General features: G+C 33.9%; 1 protein-coding gene and 1 long non-coding RNA gene across 2 annotated transcripts in view; one reads left to right on the forward strand and one right to left on the reverse strand.

Annotated features, from left to right (window-relative positions):
- Nucleotides 1–1,829: 1,829 nt before the first annotated feature.
- Nucleotides 1,830–15,888, forward strand: part of LOC110291668 (arylacetamide deacetylase-like 2) — an 18,695-nt gene continuing 4,636 nt past the window's right edge. The window contains exons 1-4 of the mRNA XM_021158910.1: nucleotides 1,830–2,191; nucleotides 5,457–5,679; nucleotides 11,593–11,662; nucleotides 13,255–13,426. Coding sequence (XP_021014569.1) covers nucleotides 2,054–2,191; nucleotides 5,457–5,679; nucleotides 11,593–11,662; nucleotides 13,255–13,426 — 603 coding nt within the window. The 5' untranslated portion in view covers nucleotides 1,830–2,053. The remainder of the gene's footprint in view (nucleotides 2,192–5,456; nucleotides 5,680–11,592; nucleotides 11,663–13,254; nucleotides 13,427–15,888) is intronic.
- The window catches only part of LOC115030624, a 14,269-nt gene continuing 11,447 nt past the window's right edge, over nucleotides 13,067–15,888 (reverse strand). The window contains exon 4 of the long non-coding RNA XR_003836216.1: nucleotides 13,067–13,506. This is a non-coding gene — a long non-coding RNA (uncharacterized LOC115030624). The remainder of the gene's footprint in view (nucleotides 13,507–15,888) is intronic.

Consider the following 15,888-nt stretch of genomic DNA (forward strand, 5'->3'; position numbering starts at 1 on the left):
CCTAAACCTGATAAACAGCTTCAGTGAAGTAGCTGGATATAAAATTAACTCAAACAAGTCAATGGCCTTTCTCTACACAAAGAATAAACAGGCTGAGAATGAAATTAGGGAAACAACACCCTTCTCAATAGTCACAAATAATATAAAATATCTTGGCATGACTCTAACTAAGGCAGTGAAAGATCTGTATGATAAAAACTTCAATTCTCTGAAGACAGAAATTAAAGAAGTTCTCAGAAGATGGAAAGACCTTCCATGCTCAAGGATTGGCAGGATCAACATTTGAAAAATGGCTATCTTGCCAAAAGCNATCTACAGATTCAATGCAATCTCCATCAAAATTCCAACTCAATTCTTCAATGAATTAGAAAGAGCAATCTGCAAATTCATCTGGAATAACAAAAAACCTAGGATAGCAAAAACTCTTCTCAAGGTCTTCCTTCTTCTTGAGTTTCATGTGTTTTGTAAATTGCATCTTGGGTATTCTAAGTTTCTGGATTAATATCACTTATCAGTGAATGTACATCATGTGTGTTCTTTTGTGATTGGGTTAACTCACTTAGGATAATATCCTCCAGATACATCCATTTGCCTACAAATTTCACAAATTCATTGTTTTTAATAGCTGAGTAGTACTCTGTTGTGTAAATGTACCACATTTTCTGTATCCATTCTTCTGTTGAGGGACATCTGCATTCTTTCCAGCTTCTGGCTATTATAAATAAGGCTGCTATGAACATAGTGGATCATGTGTCTTTGTTACAAGTTAGAGACCAAAACACAGAAGCATGAAATCCAATGGTAGAAAAGGCAGAGCTCTTATGAAATTTGCTAAATGAACGATAAATAATCCTAAGTTACTTATTCAAGGATTCTAGGAAAAGAGGAACAATATACTTCACAGGGGCAACAGTAATAAAGTATCATCAGGTACATTGTCTTTCAATTAGCCAATGGATAGGAAAGGAGAGGGAAGGAAGAAAATATAGAAGAAATACTTGAAGTTTAAGGGAGTATCTATGCAGGGTTTTTTGAGATTGGGTGAGATTCAAGTAGAATTTATAATTAATCATAGGGTCCTAAGAATTATTAGGGTTTTTACCAGGCTCGAAAGCAACTGCAGTGAAAAACAAGAACTAAGTGGACATATTTTCAAATACATGTATGACAAGCCCAGGACAAGGACAGAAGATGGAAGCAGATTAACATTCATATGATTAGACCTACAACAAGGTTTGCTCAAGAAGAGAGGAAAAGTGTGTCTTCTACTCATACTATGAGTGCATCTGATGCTATCCAGTCACATCTGTGAGCCTTGCTACCAACACAAACATCATTCCCTTCTGAAAACACCCTTGCAGGAACACCCAGAAACAACATTTCACTAACACCAAGCAGCTAAACTAAGCTGTGGTGACTCATGAATTTCAATCATCATCTAATGCAGCTTTCTAAAAGTCAGACTGCTAAAATACTTGTTCTGAACTTTCTGGTAATTCTGGTCTAGGCTTAAAATTACAGCTTGCTGCATGATAGAAATTGAACAAGTCTCCACACACCCTATCTTTTATTTTAAAGCTTAGTCTACACTAGGCATGATTTGTTAACATAGGTAATAATAGTGATGATATTAGCATAGATTTTAACTGGATACCAAATAACTTACTATAAATCTGTTAGAATATATTGAAACTACAAAAAAATTACTTCAAAAATTATCCAGTGCTTACATTTGGATTCTGATTTTCTAAAGCTATTTTATGCTGACATTAATATCACAGGATGAAGAAACACTGCAGGAAATTTAAATTACATGTTAATTTAATAGATACCACACCTGATGAATTTCAACATCTACTTCCCAGTCTGTCCATTTGCAGAACAAGTTAGAAATGACATTGCTTAATTCAAAATGACTGTTTGAATCAGATTCCCATTGTGGAATAGTTGTATTTACATGAGACGGTTCCCAGTCTGTACTCATTCTGTGGCTTTTTATTCAGTTGTTTATGGAAATATTTTAATGTCTGCACTGGGAAGAGTTTAGGATACTATGGGATTCAAAGCTCTCTGTTTTGGACTGCTTTGTGTTAGTTTTTTATCTTGTATTTATACACCCGTGCCCGACAACATTGAAGAAACCTGGAAAGTAATGGCTTTGGATACAGTTGCTAAAACTTGTTCCCTTATGGTAAGAATAATATATTTTTTTCTATTAGTAAGAATGAATGTTTTTGAATATTTTTATAATACTATTGATATAATCCTGAAAGAAAACATTTTTTAAAGAATGTTAATATGATTTTCACTCAAGTTCTAAGAAAACACTGGTTTTATAACTGTGTTTTTATATTCTATAAAGATATGAATTATTATAACAGTACTTGCTTGGTAACAAATTAGAAATTTTGTTATTTCCTTGGCTTCTGTTGTCTGCCTCCAATTCTAAATTGCTGGAATTCTGGGGTTATCTTAGAATATACAGAGTGGATATACTGCTGTAATTGTTCCAGAATAGTTAGAAACTGACACTTTTGATGCTGTAATATATATGCGTTCTTTGCATATACATAGATCTCCTCTCATTATCCACTCTTTTCTAACTGTATAGTTTATATGAGAGGGAATATATATTCATAAGAGTGTATACAGAGAGAGTAGCAGCTTAAATTTGAGCCCCAGGCTGCATTATTTATCTGTGTTCTTTATGTGCAAAGTGGGTACATTTTGACATTTCTAACAGTTGGGGCCTGAAAAGCTAAGCTAGCAGAATTAATAGATGATCAGAAGTTACAGCAGTCCACGGTTTTAAAGATGCACAGTTCCATGACAACTAAAACTAAAGTTCTTTATAAATTTCTGAATATCTGTGTCTTTCACCCACAGTTCTCTTTTTCAAATGTTCTGATTACGTGATCAAAGAATAAATACAGGAACCAGCCCATGTCAGTTCTCTTGTGATTATTTCATATGTATTTAATGAGAAATAGCCATGCTTTCATCTATATCACAATATAACCTATCAGAACATCTCACTCTAATATGATGCTGTTACTTTGTCAGCTTCACATATTTCTAATAATCTTGTATATATCATTAACATATACACTTTATGTATTTGACATTATGAATTATTATCCTGTACTTCTGCAATGATAATAGTCAAAAGGAAAATGTAATTAAGGGTTTATCCCAGGAAATTTGGAAATCTTTGATAATTTTAGCACTGAGCCCTACAATTTAGATTGCAAATACAATAAATATTCTTGCTTTTTATTGTATTAAAGTAAAAATAATAAAGTTCTTTATTATATAGCCTTGTATAAAATCAGTACATTATTTTGTAATCATATGTTGTTTGTGAAGAGTTGTAAAATATCCACACATAACCATGAGAATTTTCCTTGACTCTGCATTGTACCCATTAACATAAAACTGAGGGTACTAATTTAACATTTGTGTGGATTGTTCTGCGTAATAATGGTCAGGCATTTAAGAAGAACATGTGATAATCGCTACATAGATAGTTTTCAATATAGTTTTAAAATGCTTAAGTATCATTTTAAATCCAGAAAACATTGACATAAACTAAATAAGACCATTTCCTAAAAATAAAATTTTCAAGAGCAAATTCATTAAATGAAAATTATCTGAATATATTCATATCTTATGCACTTATATTAACAGGTCATATCTTCTTATATTTAATTAGTTAGAAAATACTGAAGAACGTTTGTTACATTTCAAAATTAATCAATTAACTAGTTTGTGTGTGTGAATGTTTTAGAGGGAAGGTTCATGCCAAAACATGTGTAGTGGTCAAAGGACATCATATAAGGGGCAGTTCTTCTCTTCTAGAAGGTGGATCTTAGAAATGCTCCTGGTTGGAGACAGGTACCTCTACCTATTGAGACATCTTACTTGCACCTCTAGAATGAGTAATTAAAGAATACTTAAATAATTAGGCAATATTTATTGATTGTTGGAATGAACTACACTCTTCTATATACACCAAAAATATTCATTTATTTATACTGTACTAGAACTCAGCAATAACTTTATTACTGGTATTATCTTTGCATGGGTTTGTACACAATAACGTCAGTGTACATTGATCAGTAGCTTTCTAGTTTTTATTATACTTTATTATGTAAGACAATTTTTACATTCAAACATATTTTGATAATATAGTCGCTTCCCTCAACTCCTTCTATATCTTCTCCTCCTCCCTACACAAAAAATAATTTCTTTTTATGAAACAAACTCAAAACTGAATACAACAACAAACCCCCGAAAAAACCTTGAAAAATTTTAATAATAACCAAAAAGTAAAAATAAAACAGAACAAAAACACCACTAAAGTGTAACCATATAAAAGCACACTAAATGGACAGGATCCATTATGTGGTCGTCAACTACTCCTCAGTTTGAGCCTTGCTCTGGGGTAGTTGATATATGGCGAAAACTTATTCTTTATGCCTGTAGGCTTAAGTGGTAGTTCAGTCATTAACCTTTACCATAGTTGGTAGGCTTTAATTCATTCATTCATTTAAAAATATATATAACAAAATAAATATAATAAGATAAAAAAAATCACATCAAAGTTGGATAAGACAAATCAACAGAGGAAAAAGAACCAAAAAGAAGAAACAAGAGTCAGAGATCTGGTCAGTTACACAGTTTTAAATCCCACAAAATAAAACTAAACTACAAGCTGTTATATAAGCCCAGAGGATATGGTACAAGCATGCTGCTTCAGACTCTGCAGACAGTGCTTATGTGTGTGAATAAATTTGACAGGTATGGCTGCAGTTTTCTCAGTGCGTTTCTCTCATCAAAATATGGAGAATAGCTATACATACCTTACCTTGAATTACATGCAGTTATAAAAGCTATTCAAGTACTGTTGGCTCTGGAAGTTTAAAGATATATTTCTTGAATAAATTGTCTATTTTCTAGATAGGCTGGTCAGATTTCTGCAGTAAAATCAAAGAAGGTTTTATAGAAATTGGTAGAGTAAAAAAATCAAAATAAAAAACAAACAAATAAACAAAAACAAATTCACATTATGTATAATATGGTCATATAATATTTAAAATTGAGATTAAATAATGTAATTTTAGAAGGAACTTATGACAACATACATAGAGGGATTATAAGACATTGAATTTTTGAAAGATTTATAATTAAGCAATAAATACAAAAAGTCTTTAAAAATGTAAGTAAAGATGCTTTTCTAAATAACATTTAATCTAAAACACCTGAGATTTTCAAAGGCAAAAGGGTCTTTGAAAAAAATGGTCATAATATTATATCGATTTAATTTTACAAATTCTTTATTTCTGTTTGGCTTCTTTGTTGTTTTTTTTTCTGTTTTATTCTTCTAAACTTAATCTTCACATTTATTTGATATTACAGATGTAATGTTGAATTATTTTTATTTTGTTTTATTATAGGCTTTGTGTCTTGAAAACTTAGGTGTTATGAGATATGAAGAATTTATCTCCATGATAATCAATCTGGATTACACACAACCGCTTTCTGATGAACACATCACAGTCACTGATACTACCTTTGTTGACATTCCTGTGCGTTTGTACCTACCCAAGAGAAAAACAGAAGCCCCAAGACGAGCTGTGATCTATTTTCATGGAGGAGGTTTTTGTTTCGGGAGTTTTAGTAAGTTTATCGTATAAGGAAATAGAAGGACTAGTTGCATGTTTGTAGTACACAAGTATTGTGTATACACACACACACACACATATGGACATAATAGAGATATACATGCTCGATATCCAATACAGATCTGTTTGAGGAATCCTCTGATAGAGGTTTCCACTGCAGAGTTTGTTTTTCACTGATTCACACTTGTTTACTTTTGTTTTTAAGATAGGAACTCATCTATCTTAGTCTTCCCTGGAAAGTACTATTTAGTTGGTAATAACATTTTACTCATGATCTTCTACCTCTTGAGTGCCATGATGAAATGCATTTGTCTCCAGCCTGGTCCATGTAGTATTAGGGTTCAAACTCGGGGCTTCCTGCAGTCTGGGATAATGTACTAGCAAGTGAATCCCAGTGAAAGCCCCTTTTGTCAGGTGACATTTTATTTATCTTTCATATGCAATAAAGTAAAAAAAATGACAGGGATAAGTCAATTGCTACAACATTTTCTCCTAGGCTTCAGGATTTTTTCAGCAGCTGTAATGTTGAAAGGACACTTACAAGAAGAATTCCATGCTCTTGACTCAAGAGGGAGTTTGTAATTTATTACTAAAGTGGTAAAGTGTATAAGGAAGTTGTTCAACTTGACTCTAAGAGGAAAACTCAAAATAAAACTTTTTATAAATCATGCCCCAATCATAAAGTTGAGATTCCGTGCTTGTCTTCTGTGATAATTATAAGGGACATATAAAGCTGATAAATGTAAAAAATAAAAAATAAACCTTTGAAAAAACTTTGGAAAATTCTATAATAGACTGTTAACAATATATGGAAAGTCATTGTAAGTAAACTATAAAAACAAGCAAGTTAATGAAATTGTAAAAAAATTTAAATAATACATGAATATCAAACTCAGGTAATATCTGAATAGTCAATTGATTTCTCAATTTAAAAAAGAGTATGAGATTTTTAATATAGCAGAGAAAATTGAGTATGCTCCCTTGCAGTTCAAGAATGGCAATAGAATTCAGTATATTGAAAATGAAGGCTTGGATCAGTCCCTGCCCCATGCTTGGCATAAATCTTAAAGAACAGTACTACTTTTGAATTCTGTTTTTTTTTTCACTTATTCAAAGTTAATAGAGTGTTTATAGAAGGTAGGTAGTGACTCAAGATAAATTGTAAGACTAATACAATGGCTGTGGGGAAAGAAGAACCCTTTATCGGGTTTATTTTATTCCTTGCAAAATTTAAAGTAAAAAGCAAAATACAAAGTTAGATAGTTTCCCATGATGATGAGAGAAATCCAGGCCCGTGTTCTTAGAAAAAATATTCTGTTTTATGGCCGTAGCCAATGTCTTAAAAGTCAATGCCACAGCCACAGTATGCTATAGATGTTAATGATCATCCTTCTCTATGTACAGTGGTGGTATAACAAGACACTCAGGAATAGGAAATCAAGGAACAGAACTAAGAAAGTGGCTCAGTGAGTTGTATAATACCTCGGGGTACTATACACAAAGCACAAGCTTTGTTTTCTCTTCCGAAGACTTTAAAAGATGCTTTAAAGATTAATTCCAGAGCACACAGTGTGACTAAGAAGAGTGATTTCCCTTTTGAGGACAGTGGGTCTCAAAAATCTAGTGGTGTAGAGTTTAGGCTAAACAGATTATGGGCTCCTGCTTTCAAGTTTGTTAACTTGGTAGGAAGCACCTCAGATTAGTCTCTGGTTGATGTTGATGCTGACTGGCTGGCTTCTCAGCGCTGTTTTGCTATTGCTGCTTAATACCCATCTGTGGGCCAGAGACCCTGTTAGTGTGTAGCTCTCTTTGCCACTAAGGCCACGGGAACTCTCCTTGTCTTCTAGAGATCAGACTTTACACTATTGCAGAGAAAATGGAGGACATGGGAATTGTATGTTCTCACATTCTGAATATTCCATTCTTACCTGAATCTCTTTATGTCATTTGTATTTCCAACATAGCAGTGCTCCCTTCTTTTCAATACTCCCAGAAGAGGAAATATTTTTCCCTTGACATTAGTTCCTTTGATAGGTATTACATGGCTCTTGATCTATATTTGATTTTATCAATATATCTTATCTTAAAGTCTCTTTTTACACACATGATTTCTTTGTTCTCAATGATGCACTACCACACTGAAATTCCTTAGCAGTCTATTGCCTGGCCTTACATTTAATGTTCTTAACTTCAGTCAGTGCTCCTTTCCATGATTTGTTTCAGCTGCTCAGTGAGCTGGACTTTTTGTTTTCTATAGACCTCATATGACCTCAATTCTGTTTCCGAAAAAAAAATTTTCATATTATACTGCGCTCCCAAATGTTACCCATACTTTCATGTTGAGATAAAGTAACAACTTTGTTTGTTTATGCTTGTTTGGTGTGTATTGGGGGTGGGGTGAAGTGCACACTCTCACTTGAGCATATATTGTCTTCTTGGCTATGTTTTCCAGTGTTTGCAAACTTCAATTGATTTTATTTCTTTTTCTCAGATTACTTCTTTCCTGGAAAATGCCAAGATTGCTTTGATAAACAAGAATTTTTTTTTTGATTTTGTTGATTTGCTTGTTTGTTTTGATGTTCATTTCTGCTTTTATTTTTTTTTAAAGAAAGAGAGAGAGAGAGAGAGAGAGAGAGAGAGAGAGAGAGATTAAGTTGCATCAGTAGTGAGGTATGGAGGATCTGGGAAGTGTTGGGGAAGAAAAAGGAATAGTGAAGAAACTTTTTAAACTAAAAAAATAAATGTTAATGTGGAGAAAAGTAAAATCATCCCCACTTTATTTTCCAGTAGATAATTTATAAACATTTGTTGTTCTTGTTTTCCCATCAATACCTGCATGCCTTCCTGTTTGGGCTTGACTCCCATAAGTGCTACACATTCTGTTACTGGGCACTGACCACTGAGAATCATGACCAGATAGATCATACCAATGAATATTTTGTACTTGAAACAATTTCTAGAAATGAAAAAAACCCTTTATTTTGACTTTGACTATAAGGCAATTGAAATTGATTGGGTGGTAAATACATATCCAAGTCTAAAATATAATAGCAAAGGAATATGAAATGTAAAATGTGAAAAATGTAGGCTTAGTATCTTGTATATTTTGTTTTCAGCAAGGCCTTTCCTTTTCTTAAAACTGAATAACTAAATCATAAATGGTATCATTCTACCTAAAAGACTGAATGATTTAACTTCTTTGTTTTCCAAACTGTTATATACCCAGGAACTAAATACCTTTCAGTTTAAATTTTTATTAATGTGTAAGAGATAGATACCTTTTTAAAAGTCTTGATTTTGATCATAATTTTAAAATTTGGCAACTTTCCAAGATTTTGTAGTGACTATATTGTTAATAGATATCACAGAACTTATAAAGATATGCATCTAGGGAGGTGGAAAATGGAATTGGTGGATTGTTAGTTTGCCTTTATTGCTGTGATAAACACCATAACAAAAACAAACCAGAGGCAGAAAGGTCTGTTTCATGTTACATCTTACAGTCTATCATAAAGAGAGGTCAAAGCAGGAGCCATGGTGGCAGATATGGAAGCAGGGGCTATGGAGGGGTACTGCTTTGCTGGTTGGTTCTGCATAGCTTTCTTAGCCTTTCTTATGCAACCAAAAATCACCTACCCAGGGATGGCACCATTCATAGTAGACTGGTCCCCACTACACCAATTATTAATCAGAAGAATCTTTCTTTTGTTTTGTTTTAAAATTTTATGCCTAGTCATTTTTATTTGATATTTTATTTATTTACATTTCAAATATTATACCCATTCCTGGTCCCCCCTGAACCCCCCTACCCCTGCTTCTATGAGAGTGTGTCCCCACCCACCCAACACCTAATCCCCTTATATATCCACTTATCAGTGAGTGCATACCATGTGTGTTCTTTTGTGATTACCTCACTCATGATGATATTTTCTAGTTTCACCCATTTGCCTAAGAATTTCATTAATTCATTTTTTAATAGCTACATAGTACTTCATTGTGTAAATAAACCTCATTTTCTGTATCCGTTCTTCTATTGAACAACATCTGGGTTCTTTGCAGCTTTTGGCTATTATAAATAAGGCTGCTGTGAACATAGTGGAGCATGTGTCCTTGTTATATGTTGGAGGATCTTTTGGGTATATGCCCAGGAGAGGTATAGCTGGGTTCTCAGGTAGTACTATATGCATTTTTCTGAGGAACCACCAGACTGATTTCCAGAGTAGTTGTACCAGCTTGTAATTCCACCAGCAATGGAGGAGTGTTCCTCTTTCTCCACATCCTTGCCAGCATCTGCTGTCACCTGAGTTTTTGAACTTAGCCATTCTGACTGGTGTGAGGTGGAATCTCAGGGTTGTTTTGATTGCATTTCCCTGATGACTCAGGATGTTGGACATTTCTTTAGGTGCTTCTAGGCCATTTGAGTTTCCTCAGTTGAGAATTCTTTGTTTAGCTCAGAACCCCATTTTTAATAGGGTTATTTGGTTCTCTGGAGTCTAATTTCTTGAGTTCTTCATATATATTGGATATTAGCCCTCTATTAGATGTAGGGTTGCTAAAAATCTTTTCCTAATCTGTAGGTGGCTATTTTGTCCTATTGACAGTGTCCTTTGCCTACAGAAGCTTTGCAATTTTTTCAGGTCCCATTTGTCCATTCTTGATCTTAGAGTGTAAGCTACCTTATGAGCCATTTTCTCAAGTGAGATTCCCTCATTGCAGATGTGCCTAGCTTGTGTTAAGTTGATAAAAATTAAGTAACCAGCACAGGTGGATACTTGAGAAAGTTGTTGTCTGTATGTAGTGACAAATGGGCATCTATGTGTGTTGGAGAGAGTCAGTGGCTTGTGTGCCCGATGTACATCAAAGCCTTACATTAACTTACTAAGAGATTTTAAAAAACTCAGTTGCTATTCCTTAGAATTTGGGTTAATGTCCTAATCATTGCAGCATCATATAATCGACATATTTATAAAAGCAGAGCTTATTTTTTATTTTTTATTGGGTATTTATTTCATTTACATTTCCAATGCTGTCCCAAAAGTCCCCCAGCTTTTAAACAATTAAGTTTTTATCTTACATAAACAGTATCTGTCTATCTATCTAGATATCATCTACTTACATATCTACAACACACACACACACACACACACACACATATGTATGTATGTAAATAGAGAGATCTACTGCATTCCTTCTTCCTGAATTCATGACCCAACTGAAAGAATGTCAAGAGTTTATATAGACCAATAGCTATCAATCTTTCTAATGTTGCAATTATTTACTACATTTCCTTATTTTGTTGTGACCCACAATCATAAAACTATTTTTTGTTATTTCATAACTATAATTTTCTTACTGTTATAAATCATAATGTAAATATTTTTGAAGATAGATGTTTGCCAAACGAATTGTAACCCACAGTTTGAGAACTGCTGATGTAGTTGAATGGCAAAATGGTTATTTCTAATGAAGACATTGAGTGTTAATGTTTATCAGTTGATGGTAGAGTCTTGGATTATAGACCTGGCTGTGGTGACTATAGGAAGACCAATTAACTTCCTCTACTGTCTAAATCTTCCAGATTGAAGAAGGAGAGGATAGCACAGTGCACCAGTTCACAAAGGGATATAAGAAGGGTCGTTGTGTGGTGAATAGTAGATGACAAGTTAAAATTAAAATATGCCAATTCTAATTTTCATCTTCAAAATACCAATATGCAAAGTTATCTCTTCATCTCTGGAGAGAGAGATTCAAGAATGTTACATTGGTTCAGTGTCCTCTGCATTGAAATAGGGTAGGAAAGATTTCTGTCTGATAATCTGAAATCTCATTTATCATATAGATATCTGTCATTATTTATGATACTTTTTTAATTACAAGGAGTACTTTGACCTTTCTCTTTTCATTTTAGAGCAGAGGGCTTTTGATTTCCTGAATAGATGGACTGCGAACAAGCTTGACGCTGTTGTTGTGGGAATAGAGTAAGAGTAATTTTTCTTTGACTAGTATGATTTTTGCCTGTCTATAGATTCAATTTCCAAATAATACATCTATATCTGAAATTTGAATTTTAAATTTTACTATATATTATCTGTCACAATTGTTGCATAGACTACCCTTTAAAGGAGTCCAATATCCTAAATATTATCTCTTAAAAAATACAGTGAAACAAAAAAAAATTTTGAATTATACTCTAAGTTGACTACTTTGTGAAACCTTATCGTTTATGTCCTATATGGTCCAGTTATGTTTCTTATTACATAGTCAGACAAGAAGTAGGAAATTAATCATTGCACAATTGAAATATTTGATCATATTTATGTTTGTGATAAAATGTTTATGTTCAAAATAATTATTATTTAAAATATTCTTAACTTCCTAATGTTGTGACCCTTTAATACAGTTTCTCATGTGGTGAACCCCTGCCATAAAAGTATTTATATTGCTACTTCATAATTGTAATTTTGCTACTATTATGAATAACAATGCAAATATCTCTATTTTCTGAACATCTTTGGGAGAGTGACTCACAGGTTTAAAATCAGTGGTTTAGAATGTTGTAGGTAATAAAATTTGGGGTCAGGTGAATTGTTGAACACATACTCCCAAAAAGTGAGTACACTCTTAAGGCATTTGCAGCATGTGTACTGGAGTATCTTAGGATAGCCCAATATATTCTTGCTCATATTAGTATATTCTAGATTTCTGAATCTGAATTTGATTCCAAAATTTATAATTCTTAAGAGGACTTTTTTTCCACCTTCTCCTCAGTTTATAGTTACAAAATCATAACTCAAAATTTCTAATCCAATATTTTTAATCTTCAATTATGACATTTTTAAACTATGTGAATTTGGATAAAACTGAATAACCATCTAAAGAAAGTACTTTCTAAAATGTTTATTATGCTTATAATACCCAGAAAAACTTTACATGTTAATGGATTGATTTCAGTATTGGAAGAGTCTATTATTTGGGGAAATTTGAATCATATTTTTTTACAAGGATACAAAACCTGACCCATATTTAGTATCATCAATATGATTTGCATTTTTCTAAATTTACTATATTTAACATAATAGATATAAACATCACTTGTGTACATAGCAATATCTAAATTATTCTTTAGGTTTTTTTTTAGGGCAGTTCACATTATATTCTAGGATTCCGACCATGAACGTCCAACACTAAATATAGATATTTGTGAATTTTGTCATTCTGAAGAACAAAAAGAGAACATGATGTTTGTATAGACAGTTATGTTATTAACATAAAGAAAGATACAGAATATCTCCAGTATAAAATACACTTGAAATAAAAATTTTCCTTACAAAAGTAAGGGTTTTGCAGCAATCCATTATCTTCAGTCACAAGACCGTCCACTATCTTAATTACATGTTTTAAATAATTTTATATTAACTTTTATTCTAGTCAATACTTAGAAGAAAACCCTAGATCAAGTTTTAAAAACTGAACTGTAGGACTTGGTGTCATGGTGCATGTGTTAGATGTTTAAGACGTTGTTGGTTGTTGTACACTTACGCTCTGTGTGCTTTCCTGGTCTGTGTTAAAGCTACAGGCTAGCGCCTCAACATCACTTCCCTGCACAATTTGAAGATGGTATCACAGCCGTCAAGTTTTTTCTTCAGGATAAAATTCTAACAAAGTATGGAGTAGATCCTACCCGAATTGCTGTGTCAGGAGACAGTTCTGGAGGAACTCTGGCTGCAGCGGTGACACAACAGGTACAGCATGCTTGGCTCTGTGGTGAGGAGTAGCTGTTGCAGTTCTTAGTTCTGTCAGGTCTGTTCCTCTGGTATCATTCCTTGAAAAGGAGCATTCATTCCCACAGAATTACAATGGCCTCGAATGAAACATCAACGGAACATAACAGGGCTAATTTGGTTTATACATTAGCTGCTATTATATTTATCTATATGTCTATTTTCATGTCAATATTACTTTTATTTCAACCTTCATTTTCTTTGAAAAAGTTGATTTTGGTGTTATATTGCTCAAGCATTAAAATATTATAAAGAATCTTGTTAATTAATCTCTAACAAAGAAAGCAAAATAGTATTTTAAGAATGCTTGCACTGAATCTATGGACTCTGGTGATTACCACCATGTTGATGTTGAAACATCCAGCTAAATTATACTAGGCCTCATGTTTTAGTAGGGTATCTTCAGTTTCTCAACAGCATTAAAATGATAGAATATATAAATGATCCTAACCTCCCTTTGAATTTAGTTTACAATTATTTTTATTTATTTTTATTTATTTATTTATTTATTTATTTATTTATTTATTTATTCACTTTACATCCTGATCACAGTCTCCCATCTCCTCCTAGTCCTCCTCACACATGGCTTCTCTCTCTATCCCTCGTGTCCCTTTACCTCTGAGATCGAGGAAATCTCTCTCAGGGAACCAACTTACTTCAAGTTACTCCAGTACTAGGTACATCCTCTCCCACTAAGGATAGACAAGATAGCCCAGTTAGAGAAGCAGGATCCACGGACAGGCAACAGAGTCAGGGTAAGCCCCCATTCTAAATTTTGGGAGGACCTTCATCAACACCAAGCTGCACACACACACACACACACCTGCTACATATGTGTGTGGGATCTAGATCCAACCCTAGTATGCTCTTCAGTTAGCGGTTTGGTCTCTGGGAATCCTGAGGATCTAAGTTAGTTGATTCTATTGGTTTTCTTGTGGAGTCTCTATCCCTCCATGGTCCTCAACACTTCCACCTACTCTTTCATAAGACTTCTGCATCTGTTTTGGCCAGCTGCTTGGTAGAGCATCTCAGAAGACAGTTATGCTAGGATCCTGTCTGGGAATCCAGGCTGACAGATAAAAACAGGACTTGAGGCTCCAAGATAGCTGAAAGAGGAAGGCAGGCCTTCAATGTGTTCATATAGATTTTCTGAGGACAGTTTGTCATATTCCCCTCAAAATCAGCAGAGGTTGATACTACATTCATTTATATCCACCTCATACAGGGCACCTGTGTATGTAGGCCAGGAGTGGTGAGTACATCTGTAAACAGTGTCTTCACATGTTCCATCATTATCACAAGGCTTCAACCAACAAAGCGACATCAAGTTCTTACACTGTGTCCCCTAAGTCCACTATTTGTGCAACCACAGTGGTTATTGTTCCCTCCTTCCACACATAGACCTCCATGGAGACATAGTTGACTGGAACATTCTTCAAAGTTGAGTTCACAGTGGTCTCCAAGGAATCCAAGCACACAGTCATAGACCTAAGAGCCATGTAGACACAGCTGGGATCCACATGCACCAATTTCAAACCCACAGTTCACACCAGAATACTCTTGAGGACAGAGCTGCCATGTAGAAGGAATGTGGCCTTAGTAAAGCTTAGTAGACGTATGAAGTGTTGGCAGACAATAATGAGAGTTTGGAAGGTGCAAGTGCTAACTGAAATGAGGACCAAGAAGGCTGTGCTCATGAGGTTTCCATGAGGAACACATAATTTATGGGAGTCAGATAAGAAACAATTTGTGTCAGTTTATCTCAAAGTATCTAGCTGCTTTCCATCTGTGTGTTGGAATTTGAGTGAGGCTGAATTTAAAAGTAATGGATTAAGATTTTGGAAAAGTTAATTTTAAGACAGTGTAGCAGCTAGACTTTGGCATAGTTATTGCTTACTTCCTTTATCATATTTATAGTGAATGAGACCATGAAGCAAGACAGAAAATATGAAAAATACCCAAGTAAAAGAGCTTGCACCTAGTGAAGTTGAGGACAGGAAGAATTCAGACAAAGCAACTATGGTTACTTAAAGAGAATGGAGTCCTTAAGGAGAATTTTTGAACTCTCTTAAAACAGTAGGAAAGACACTGTGAGAGCACGAGGCACTGATCAAGAGCTTTGAACTCATATAAATTTCACACGTTTAAAAAAAATATTTTCAGTTCTCTTTTATTGATAATATAATTGGCACATTTAATTTATACTTTTACATTACCTTAAGATTGAATAAAACATAAATAGGGCTGCTATGAACATAGTGGAGCATGTGTCCTTTTTACCGGTTGGGACATCTTCTGGATATATGCCCAGGAGAGGTATTGCACAACAGAGGAATGGATACAGAAATTATGGTACATTTACACAATGGAGTACTACTCAGCTATTAAAAAGAATGAATTTATGAAATTCCTAGCCAAATGGA

Source organism: Mus caroli, chromosome 3, assembly GCF_900094665.2.
Source record: "Mus caroli chromosome 3, CAROLI_EIJ_v1.1, whole genome shotgun sequence".
Classification (NCBI taxonomy): domain Eukaryota; kingdom Metazoa; phylum Chordata; class Mammalia; order Rodentia; family Muridae; genus Mus; species Mus caroli.